The sequence below is a fragment of the Ceratotherium simum genome, chromosome 13 (assembly GCF_057802395.1).
Source record: "Ceratotherium simum simum isolate JZ-2026a chromosome 13, ASM5780239v1, whole genome shotgun sequence".
NCBI classification, from domain to species: domain Eukaryota; kingdom Metazoa; phylum Chordata; class Mammalia; order Perissodactyla; family Rhinocerotidae; genus Ceratotherium; species Ceratotherium simum.
Window position 1 is genome coordinate 46,714,643 of NC_141912.1, and position 12,791 is coordinate 46,727,433.

The following is a 12,791-nucleotide window of genomic DNA, read 5'->3' on the forward strand; positions in this document are numbered from 1 at the left end:
ATAGGAGAGCAAATAATCAGAGGACAACATGTACTATAAAACTTACTTATTGTGAAATAAAGGAGGCAAGCAGCATTTTACCTAATATTAGAGGACAAATAATGACCTCACTGATCACTCTGTTATTAGTGTTATATGTTTCCCCTGGACACGATAAGATTTCTTTTCTGCATTTCATAGTAAATATTTCAGGCATAAATCTTAAGTGAGAGATTCAAATGTTGTCATTCGCCTTGACACATCATTTTGTTTCCATATATTCACAAAAATATTATCTCTTAAACTGTGATTACAAACACCTTGAGGCAAAAGAGTGTTTTCAGGGACAGCCCTGGTGGCCTAGTGGTTAAGTTCAGTGTGCTCTGCTTCAGTGGCCCAGGTTCAGTTCCTGGGCACGGACCTACACCACTCGTCTGTCAGTGGCCATGCTGCGGTGGTGGCTCACATACATAAAAAAAGAAGACTGGCAGCGGATGTTAGCTCAGGGCAAATCTTCCTCAGCAAAAAAAAAAAAAAAAAAAGAGTGCTTTCACTTTAATTAAAATACAAATCAACACATCAATCAACATACATTTATTGAACATACCTTACAGAGAAGGTACTGTCCTAGGCATAGCTGAGTGCAGAAATGAGTGTAAGACCTGCTCCCTGTTTTCACAGGTCTTAGAAAGCTCTCATTTTATTCATTCTTTTAGCATTAGATGTGTTTACAATAAAGAATTATATTAATAGAGCTTAAGAATTCCAACTGCTAGTTAAGAATCATATTAAAAAAATAGAAAATTTCCAGAAATTATTTAATATTTCTTTAGTCTAAGACTTTTAGCCTTTTTCAAAATAGAAATTTAAGTATGTTGCCTTCACAGTGAATTTACTGTGCTAAGATTTTCATTCAAATGACATATCTCTATTTGAAGTTTTAATACAGTTATGCATAAACCAAATTCCAACTTCTGAAGAAATGTCTCATTTTTTAAAATCACTTAAACATTTTCTATAAACCATGTACTTGGGTCTCTATATCAGTAAGAGTGATGTCAGATTCTTGGTCTACTCTTGAGATAACAAACACACCATTTGGACAGTTGCTTGAACTAAGTCCTAAAACAAAGTTAGGCAGTGTGTTTTAGCAGAGCTCAGGTCTAGGTGCTGCCAGGCTGGTGAAGGGGGGCAGTCACTCCTCCAGAAAGCCTGGCCCTTATTAGGCCCAGCAGATGTCATTTTCTTCGTTTAAATTCAATTCGGCATTGTCCTTCTGGCTGCTGGACACCCACCAAATGCAGAGGACTCTAAAAGCAGAAATGCAGAAGAAATATAGAAATTAAGAGACATAAGCCAACAGTTTTAGACCTAAAGTTTATTCAACTGTAATTATCTCTAAAAGGTACAGAGTTTAGGTTTGAAAGATTGGAAGTGTTTGCTTGATGCATTTCACATTGTCAAGCATCAGTTCTAGCCTTCCATTCAAGGAACAGAAAAGGAGGCAAATTCCTTATTTTAATAGCAATCTCTTCACAGTTTCACATGTCCCAAGGCTATGGGCCTGCCACTCACCCTTCACTTTGTCTGGCTAAAGAGGATACCACAAATAAGGCTCTTTCTGCATTTCTTTCTTTTTTATTTTTTTGTGAGGAAGATCAGTCCTGAGCTAATATCCATGCCAATCCTCATCTTTTTTTGCTGAGGAAGACTGGCCCTGGGCCAACATCTGTGCCCATCTTCCTCCACTTTATATGGGACGCCGCCACAGCATGGCCTGTCAAGCGGTACATCGGTGCGTGCCTGGGATCCGAACCCGGGCCGCCAGCAGCGGAGTGCGTGCACTTAACGGCTATGCCACGGGGCCCTCCCCTCTTTCTGCATTTCTGTTCCCAGAGCTGTGACATCTCATTTATAATTGCTGCATAAGACCTCTTTACCACATGTTATAGATGTTGGTAGTGTGAACCACCATTACCATGTACCTAAGATCATAAATTTCCAAAAGGATATTTTGTGGGTTCCAAATGTTCTGATATGTCCTAGCCATGAACAAGGGATGAATGTGTGTGGGGGTGAGGGGAGGTCAGTTTACTGAAAATAATACAAACAGACTGCTGAGTCTTAGGAGCTTGAAAAAGAAAAGCAACTGTGCTGTCAACCTTGAGGGCTGGGGGAAGATGAGGAGTAAGGAAAGAGGCAGTCAGTCCAATCTAGACCATCAGTCTGTTGTCAGGTTGGAATGCCCAGGGCACAGAATGGGCTCCTTAGCAAGGAGATTCTTAGTGGAGTTGATAAAATGAGGTGCAGGGTTTCCGTGGACTCCCTGAAATTGGATCCACAGTTGTACGTATATAAAGAGGTATGTTCTTTTCTAGAAAGGGAATTCATAGGTTTGTGAGATTTTCTAAGGATCCATGACCCCCAGAAAGGCTAAACAGAACAAAACCAACCAACAAAACAAAGAAAACCCCACTGTGTTAGCAAAAATGGGCTTGCTTTTGCAAGAGAGTTGAAGGTGGTTTTCTTAAGAATCCTCAAAAGGGAATAGCCCCCATTGCAAGCATCTGGACACTGCTACCCAATCACGGATCCTGGGAAGCTTTGTGATATTTCTTTATTATTTGGTTCTAAATGAGAGAGAACTGAAATTAAATTAATTTATTAAGACTCTTTGAAGTAAAATTAAACACTGGGCTGTTGCAAATAAAAACTGGGGATTCTAGCATTTGATTTATGCTACTAGAACAAGTATACTTCTTTGGGGGAGCTGATTTCCAAGCCCAGTGATCTCCCTGCACTTGACTAAAGAGTGTTCAGAACATACCCTGGCAACCCAGCCCTCCCATCTCCTACAAGAGCTTGGTAATTTGAAGGTCATTTCCTGCATTTTTTTGATCACCTCATTTTACAGCTTATTAAAAAAGGTCCAATAATTAAATAATTTTAATCGATCTTTCTAGAATAAGAGTTGTGAAATGAAATGCCCTTTGAGATTGTAAGAATTCACTTAGACCTTTCCTTTTTACAAACTGAGATGATATTTCTTTAAAAAATGTTCTTAGTAGTGTCAAAACTGAAATATGACGTATGCAGAACAGTATAGTAAATACAATAGAATTCTTAGCTAGGAAGAAAGTGCTGGGCAAAATCTTGCCTAAGGAACTGGTCAAAATTACTTATCTCTAGGGTTAGGTGTTACACAGTTTTGACAAATGTCATCCTAATCTGAAAAGGCATTCCTGCGTCCTCTTGCTGGTGAGAAAACAGTTGGATGCTGAATCAGTTCTGGGCAAAATGGTGACATCTAACTTGGTGCACCAGGAACTAGTATTTGGTGAGTGAAAGCCTGGCCCTGATCTTCACTTTGACAACAAAACTATACTTGGCTGTGAACCTTTGTGAAGGGTGTTTTGATTCCCTTTCATTGTAGGATTTTTAGGGCTCTTCATCACTGATAGTTACTTGTACTCAAAACAGAAGTGCAAGAGACATACAGCAACTAGAAGGATGTGCAACTATGACAGACAACTATCTATTGGGGCTTTGGGGAGAAAAAGGGAAAAAAAGGAGGAGGATTGGCATAGATGTTAGCTCAGGGCTGATCTTCCTCACAGAAAAAAAAAAAAAGTGCAAGAGAAATCAAGGGAAAGTGCTGAAGTGTGCATATTTGTGAGTAATATAATACTGTCTGTGTCACACACATAATTTTTACTGAAATGTCACCCAAGAGTGTTATTTATTCCTCCATACTTATTATATCTAGAATAAATCAAAGCACAAAATGCCATGTGAATAGCCCTGAGATTACAATGCTTTATTCTGAGCTTTACCCTCAGTTTAAATAGAACTTTTTATTCAGAGTTTTCAAAATAACGTCCAAACATTTGGAATTAAATTGAACTTTCCCTTATTTCCTTGGACAGTGGTCCTCAAAATGTGGTGTCCAGAGGAGCAGCATCAGTAGCACCCAGAACTTGTTAGAAATGCAAATTTTTGAGCCCCTCCCTAGAACTCCTGGATCAGGAACTCTAGGGGTGGGGCCGAGTATTTTGTGTTCTAACAAGCCCCCACCCTGGTCACTCTGATGCTTGCACCAGTTTGAGAGCCACTGGTCTAGGAGAATAGACCTATAGAAACACAGAGGAATAAATGATTGGAATATTCAACGGTCAGAGGTAGGAAAAGGTCATGGCCTTTTCATGTTTGTTCACTGATTTCACTGCTGGGTTAGTTTTCTTCCATGCCATTGCTTTCCAAATGGACCAAGGGCTATGACTTGACTCCAATACTGATGGTTCACTTTTAGACCCACAGACATGACTTTCTAGGAAAACAAGTCCAACATCAAGGCCATGTTATTTGACCCAGGGAAAAGGGTTAAAGTTGGGAAATTCCTTGAGGAGCTCCTAACACTGAGTGGTAGAAACACTGCTATTAGGTCCCGGTCTTGTGGTAATGGGGCACATAAATTAGATCCGGAATTAAGGGAGTGTCTTCTCAGTCTGGTTCATTGTTAAGATCAGGCCTAAGTGAAAAAATCAGTCAGCTCATCCCTAGTAATTAAAACCAAGGGGTTAGAGTTTATATCAAATTTGAAAGTCATACTATTCAAAATTCTGAAAACACTTACCTGTTTTGGCAATGGGTCTAGAAGACTACAGTCATAATAATAAAATATTAAAATAACACATATTTGAATCTTTAACAGAGCAAACCACCTGAAAGAAAAATATAAAATTGTTACTTGGTGTTAAAAGATGCATAAATATCTACCAATAGAGAATATCCAGAAAGTACACATATTTCAAAGCAAATATGCTCTTCTTTGTAATATAAACTTTTACTATTAAAAGGATAAGTAAAGAACTTACTCTTTTCTTTTATAATGCTACTCCATGGGGTAGGTAGGATGATTCAATTGCTTAAAAATATATGTAAAATGCTTAGCCAGTGGAAGCACTCAATAAATGAGAGCCCGGTCTCTCTCCTGTTTTAGATCTGTTCTTTCTAACCTGGTAGCTATTAGCTACACGTGGCTATTCAAATTTAAATAAATTAAAGTTAAACAAAATGAAAAATTTCAGTTCCTCAGTTGCACTAACCATATTTCAAGTGCTCAATAGCCATATGTGGCTACTGGATACCATATTGGACAGTACATGTTTAGAACATTTCCATGATCACAGAAAGTTCTGGGAAGTCTTGTCTGATCTAGACCTTTATCGCCCACTGGAAATTACTGCCTAAATGTTCTATAGGCACCTCAAATTCCCCATAATTACCAAATTTATTCATTGTTTTGTAATCCTTCACTCAGATGTCTCCAAGCTTTTTGCTCATACACTCCAACAACAAAATATTTGAGCATATCCTATGATATATCGATATTCATTTATTTGTAAATTATATACACATACTACTGCTATCAGTTTATTGTCTACTTTGTAAGACACAAACAGATATTAAAAAACTGAGAAAAGTGTAAATGGAATTCTGTTATTTTTTCTTGCATCCCAGTGGGTTGTTTTGAGCTTTCCTCAGGGTAGGCAAACCCTTTTAGGGGTTATAGCCCTTAATGAATGCACTTAGTTGAAGAGGTCAGAAAACTGGAAGTCATCGTAGACTCAATCTTGTCCATCATCCTCCATATCTAATTAGGCACCAAGTCCTTTTGTTTGGTCTTTTAACTACTTCCCAATCCCTCTCCTTATCCCCTTATCTCCAGCCCCTCCACCTCTCCCTCAGTGTAGTTCTTCATCATTTATTGTCTGGATTACCAAATCAGTTTAGCTTCCAGATTCATTTCCTTCTACTCTATCCTTCACTCTACCACTGGAGTGAACTTTCTAAAACACAAATCTACCACTGTCTCCTCATTTTACACATACACCCACTCTGTCAATGCTTCCCATTTCCTTCCAAATGCCATAGGAGAGCACAGCCAGCCCTTGAAGATCTGCTCCCTACCTATCTCCCCAGCCTCTTCTCCCTGATAGCTCCTCCTTGAAACCTGTGCTCTTGCCACACTGTGTATACCTGACGTTCCCTCAATGGCGATAGTCTCTGCTGCAAGCCCTTTCCCCGTCTGAGGCTCAGGCTCCTCTGGAGGCATTCCCTGATCACTTGCTTCTGGGCTGAGGTGCCCTTCCTCTCCACTTCTATGGCTCCCTCAGCCACACAGCCACAGCATCTACTGCACTGAATTGCAATTGCTTATTAGCCATCTCTCTTCTAGAGGAGGAATTGTATTGTTGGACCTTAACACAGAGCATAGCACACTACTGGTGTCTAATAATGTTAATGGAATAAGTGAATAGATGATGGAAGGTGATACCTTCCATAAAGCAGATTCAATTTCCTGCCCTTTCCAGCCTTCTTTGTTTCTGTGGCACTTTACACATCCCTTAACAAATGTCCTTATCCTACAATCCTACTATATTACAGTTAATCATTTGCATGAGTGTCTCCTCTTATAGACTACATTTCTACAAAAACCAGCAACCATGTCTTATTTATCTTTGAATCCTCAATGTTTGCTGATTGAATGAGTGAATGAATATGAATAATCTGATACTCATACTAGATAATTAGATTTGTTTTCCACTGGTATTCTTGAAACATCTTGACTATATTTTATTTCAAATGAAATCAGGAGCACTCCAGGTGTTGTTATAACCCACTTGGATACCACATCAATTCTTCACGAACATTTATGATGCAAATTTAACTCTACTTACTCACCAATGCTCAAGATAATGAATTTCAACAGAGTATCAATGTCTATGAAATAGAACACACCCAATCTTTATGATTCAGATCAAATTAAGCAGCGATTCTAAGAAAGAGCAATTCTGCTAGTTTGTGTGCAGGTTCAGAATTTCTCACAACTAAGTTTTCATCAAACGTCTAACAAATTAAAACTTCCACTTCTGGCCATGAGGAAGTAACAGAAATCAACGTTATCCTCTCACCTTAAATAACTCAAAAGCTGGGCAAGATCCACAGTGGGAGATGAAAAGCCGCACGAGAAAGGAAAGGAAGGAGGTGAGCCCCAGGACCCCCAGCTTCCCGCCCACGGCAGTTTCCAGGCCACGGCACAAGGAGCGGAAAGCCCACACAGACCCGACAGTCTCACTAGATTACGGAGACAGAGGTCAGAGTTCAGGCAAGTTAAAGAGACTAGACCTTGCAGGGAAGAATATCAGAGAGGAGGGAGTTTCAGAGAGAGAGCAAGTCTGCTCCAGGGGTCTCCTTGAGTATTTGGCTGAGTACTGATCTCTGTGAGAGGAAACTGCTGAGGCTGGAGAAGGAAGATGGAAAGAAAGCCATAGAGCAATAAGCTGAATAATGAATAGAGGGTACACACACATGGAAGTCTGTGTCCCACAAGCAAGAGTGGAAAGATCTTGCAACACATAGACTATTGAGTAGAGTCCTTAAAAGGCTATTGCCTTAGTGGGGGATTATATTATCTTAAACTAAATGCCACTCTGGGTGTACCTTAACAAAGCTTAACAACAAAGTCTGAAAACTTGTTTTTCTAAGCAACTAACTACATGCTATAATAAAGCCTAAAACTGAAGAAATACAATAAAATCTAGTATCCATGACACTTAAAATTCCTATGTTGCATCTATTCAAAAATTACCAGACCTAGAAGAAACAGGAAAACATGACACATAAGCAAGAGAAAAATCACTCACAAGAACCAGACCCAGAAATGACAGATACTGGAAACAGCTAATTAAATATACTTCACATGTTCAGAAAGGTAGACGCATGATGAAGAAAGAAACAGAAGATATAAAATATGTCAAGTTGAACTTCTAGCAACATAAAACAATATCTTAAGTGAAAAATATACTGGAGTGGATTAATAGAAGACAAAACACTGCAAAAGAAAAGATTATGGAACTTAACAATGGAAAATATGCAAAATGAAGTACATAGATTAAAAAGGCTGAAACAAGAAATGAACAGCGTATCAGTGATCTATGATATAATATCAAGCAGACTAACGTACATGTAATTTGGAGATGCAGATAGGTGGGCAGAAAAAATATCTGAAGAAATAATAGGTGAAACATTTTCAAATTTGTGAAAACTATAATTTACAGATCCGAGAAGCTCAATGAACCCCAAACAGAAGAAACATAAGGAAAACCATACAAAGGCAAATCACAATCACATTGCTAAAAAACGACAAAGAAAAAATCTTGAAAGCAGGCAGAGAAAAAAGACAATAAATAAAGAAAAACATAATTAAAAATGGTCATAAACATCTCATCAGAAACCGCAAAAGCCAGAAGACAATGGACCAACATCTTTAAAGTGTTGAAAGAAAAAAATTAACTGTCGAGGTATGAAGAAAAGGAGCTAATATGGTTCTTTATAATAATGCACTAACTCTACTGTGACAGAGGCCAGTCTTATAACTTGGGGGTAAATATTTAATTTCCTCTTTATAGATTTGGATTATATCATCTTATAGGAAAACAAGATGTTTGTCTTTGGGAAAATATGTGAAAGACAGAAAAAGAAAGAGATGTTGAAATGACAGTTAACCATTCAGTACAAAATTTGTAGAATTAACATTTAGACATATCTTAAGAGAACTGAATATGGTGCGCCTTAGGACTTGAGTTCCTTAAAACATTCCATTGTTTTGAGGAACTCAAGTCCTAAGGACAATCATGGACAGTCCTGCTGAAAGCTCCCAGTGTTATTCCATTCTCAGACTTTGAGAAATGTTCTAATGGAGGAAGGGAGATGGCTCCTGGAGTGAGATCAACTCCTCAGTGGTGGGATGAAGCTAAGAGGAGGGTGGCTGCTCTGCAGCTATTTTGCAAAAGAAACAAGCACAGCCTCGTGTACAGGAGTAAACAGTTAGGAATAGAGGACCTGCTATGAAGTGCTCAACCTAAATACTTTTCTCCTGGACAATGAAAAAGAAATATTTTATGTATAATTTTAATAGTTCCCTGCCTACACAGTAACTTTTGTTACCTCAAAAATTCAGATAAATCTGATGCACTTACACTGTCTTGTGTGACAGTGCAGTGAAGAATAGAGATGATAAAATGGCAGGAAGCATGAAGAGCCTCATATGTACCCCACTGCTGGAGACAGTGTGAAAGAAACAGTGTCCCATCTTCAGTGAGGAGCCGGGGGTGCAGCAAAGATCGCACAACACGAAGGGTCAAATTTGAAGTGGACAACTAGGGTGTGGATGTAAGACACCTGCCTCTGCCCCCCACTCCCCCTGGAAGACAGTGATATTTATGGGAACAGTGAACAGACACTTAGGTTACACGCTAGGAGTTCTTACCATAAAATAAGATCTCCATTCATTCATTCATTCATTCAATACTTATTGTCTTCCTGTGCTTTATACTCTTCCAAGTGCTGAAGTTAAAACAACATTCATGCTCTCATGAAGCTTAAATTCTAGTAGGGAGGTAGCAAGCAGAAAATAAGTAAACCAACAAGAAATGCATATATCAAGTATGAGAATAAGTACTAGAATAACAAAAAAGACAAGGTAAGGAGAAAGAGAGCAATGGAGATGTAGGCTAAAATATTTCAGATAAGTAAGGCCTCTCTAATGAGGTGACATTTTAGCAGACACTGGAATAAAGTAAGAGAGTAAGCCAGTACAGTATTCCATTCAGAGGAATTAAAAGGCGCAAAAACCCAGAGGTTGGAGGATGAGGAACAATAAGGAAGCTGGCGTTGCTGGAGATGAACAAGAAAGGGGGAATGTCAGAGAAATAACGCAGGCATGCAGAGAGCCTTGTGGGACCTGTTAAAAATTTCATTTTATTCTGTGAGATGGGAAGCCACTATGGATAGTTTTGAGCAAACCTGACAAGTTTAAAAAGGATCATTCTGGCTGCTACATTGAGAACAAAATATAAGATGATGTGGATGGAAGCTAGAAGACTGATTAGGAAGCCAGTACAATTTTCCAGACAATAGAAAGTGGTGACTTGGACCAGGACGGTAGAAATAGTCATGAGCCACGGTTAGAGTGTGGATATGCTCTGTAGGATGGGATGATGGTTTGCATCACAGGCGTGAAAGACGTAGAGTCAAGGATGACTCCAAGTTTTTGACCCGAGGAAGCGTGAGGATACAGCTGCTGTTTACCCCAGCAACGGGGCAGACTGAAGGAAGAGCAGGTTGAGGAGTCGTCAGCTGGAGCTCAGATCTGACCCGTTAAGTGGAGCTCGCTATAGACTAGTGCCTTGGAGACACCCAGTGGAGATGTTGGGTGGAAGCTGGGTAAATGAGCTTGGTGTTTAGGAAGGATTCGTCAGGACTGGAGATATAAGAGATAGGAATACAGAGTCATCATTACTCAGACAATTATTTAAAGCCATGGTACAGGATGAAATTACTTAGGGGGTAAGTTACATAGAAAAAATAAGAAATCTGAGGAGAGAGCCTGGGGACACTCCAAAATTTGGAGGTCAGGAAGGTGAGGAAGATGAGCAAAGGAGACTGAGAAGAAGTGGCTGGAGGGGTAGAATAACAATAAGAGGGTGAGATCTCCAAACCCTGAAGAAAGAGCCCCTTAGCAAATGGAAAAGGTGGCGAGGAGTACCGACGTGAAATTAGACACCAGAATTCCCCCTTGCATTAACTGGCCAGTTCTCAGTACTTCGCTCCCTTCCTAGAAGTAAATTAGATGAGATCACTCTTTCAGATAACTAAGCTGACATTTCGTGTTCAGTAGAATATCCAGAGACTCCCCAGGATTCAATGTTTACCTGGCAGCACCAGAAAAATACTGGCTAATTTTGCATTTGTGAATTATAGAACAGTTTTATAGGTTCCAGTCTATTCAAATAGATCCTACTCTTTTAAAACTCCGGTTTTAGCCCTTCTCTAACAGTAGCTTGCTAGAGACCAGTGCACCTCTCTGAGCTCAGCGCCCGGGGGTAAAGGACCCCTGCACGCTTCCTCCAAGTCCCTCGAGGAGAGGCACTGTAGCAAGCAATCAAGACAACAAGCCATCTGGCTGGGAGGGTGGGGCTGTCCCAGCAGAGGAGGCGGTCTAGGCAGAGGGATAACCTGTCCCAAGGCACAGACTGAGAAGGGGCCCCGGAACAGCGAGGGGCCTGCGAGTTGTTTACTCCCTGCAGAAGGTGAGGTGATGAGAGATGGAGCCAGACAGAGCAGGAGGAGCTGGTTCATGGAGGGGCTGAATGTGTCATGCAACAGTGTTGGGACTTTGATCCTGAAAGTGCTGCAGACCTAGTGAATAAACTGTACTATTGAAAAATTGTACCTACATGCGAAAGCCAAGTTTCTTTAAGCATTATTACACATAGGAGGCCCTCAATAAATACTTCCTCTATCATGCGAATGCGTAATTAAACAAGACCAATGTTCACAGGCTATTAAAGAGTACAAATGTCAACATTTTAGAAATACTATGTATATTTTGATTAGGAATAATGTTTATCAATTCATTAAAATAGTTTTCCACTAGAATCTGTAAGGCAGCATTTCGTTATCTAACTTGAGTCCCTGTGATGTTCTTAAAAATCATAAAACTGCATTTCCCTTAAGGTAAGACTAAAATTCAGGCTTTTGATCAATTCATACTGTACATTAGTGAGATTTTAATATTTTTCTTCTTTTATTTTTGAGTGTTAAGTTAGTCTAGGTATTAAATTAGTATTAGTTATTAAAATAGTGTAAATATTAATATTATATTTATATTTCATATCAGTTCTAAACATTTTGATATCCTAGTTAAAGGAGAAGATGAACTAATAATACAGATAATAAAATAATATGTGCTAAAAATCTTATTTTCTCCAAATCCAAATATTTGGATAATCTAGCGGAATTACCTCAATTATCCACTAAATAAAGTTAATGTTTTTGCAATGGCAAAAAATAAATTGTGTTTTCAAGCCTTTACCATGTTACTGAATTTTGCTCAATGTCTAAAATACCAGAGACTAACATATACGTACCTGTGACATTAAAAGCTTTTTATGTCAAAGAAAATGGGCTTCATAAATGTATTTTTACAGAAGCTCTTCAGAAGCAAACTGAGCAATATTCATGTTGGGAATTTTTTTAATACTTCTAATGTCAAAACAGTGAAAATAATGAGGCATATTATTTATAACAGATTATTTTTCACACTTACAAGAACAACATTACACATCTACAAATAAAGCTCATTAAAATATAAACATGTTGAAAATTCCTTAAATACTTAGTGCTTGCGTCTTTTCTCCATTTGTAGATAAGTGCTCAAGGAGCACCACACAGGCACTGAGAACACAAAGTCCAACAAAACACAGACTCCACCCTCACGTTGCTAGAAATGCACCTGGAGAGACGGGAAAGATGACAGACTCAGATAAAGGTGGAAACAAAAGGCGATGGAAACTTGGAGTCTGGAGAGAGCACCAGGACCCGGAGTCATCAGCACTGACTTGATGTGGAGGTGAAACCTGAGCTGGACCTTGACAGAAGGACAGGCTTTAAATAAGTAGACACGTTGAGTGAAGGCATTCCAGACCCAGCAGAGAGCATGAGCAAGGGGAGGAACGGGCACTGTAGTTAGGGGACAGCTAGCAGACCCTCTGGGGATGGTGTTCCCAGGTGTCCAGAAAGGTACACTTGGTGTCAGATTGTGTAGAGCCTGAAGTTCTAGGCTAATGAGTTCGGCCCACAGGCGCCAAGAGTCTTAACAAGAGAGAGACAATCAGAGATGATTATTTAAGGAAAATTAATGTGTATGTAGTGAGTAAGACGGATTGAAAGATGAAATAATAGAGCCA

General features: G+C 39.3%; 1 protein-coding gene across 1 annotated transcript in view; it reads right to left on the reverse strand.

The window, feature by feature from the left end:
- Positions 1-539: 539 nt before the first annotated feature.
- The window catches only part of CYP39A1 (cytochrome P450 family 39 subfamily A member 1), a 90,442-nt gene continuing 78,190 nt past the window's right edge, over positions 540-12,791 (reverse strand). Inside the window, exons 11-12 of the mRNA XM_004424053.3 lie at positions 4,613-4,700; positions 540-1,289 (exon numbers count right to left, since the gene is read on the reverse strand). Coding sequence (XP_004424110.2) covers positions 1,218-1,289; positions 4,613-4,700 — 160 coding nt within the window. The 3' untranslated portion in view covers positions 540-1,217. The remainder of the gene's footprint in view (positions 1,290-4,612; positions 4,701-12,791) is intronic.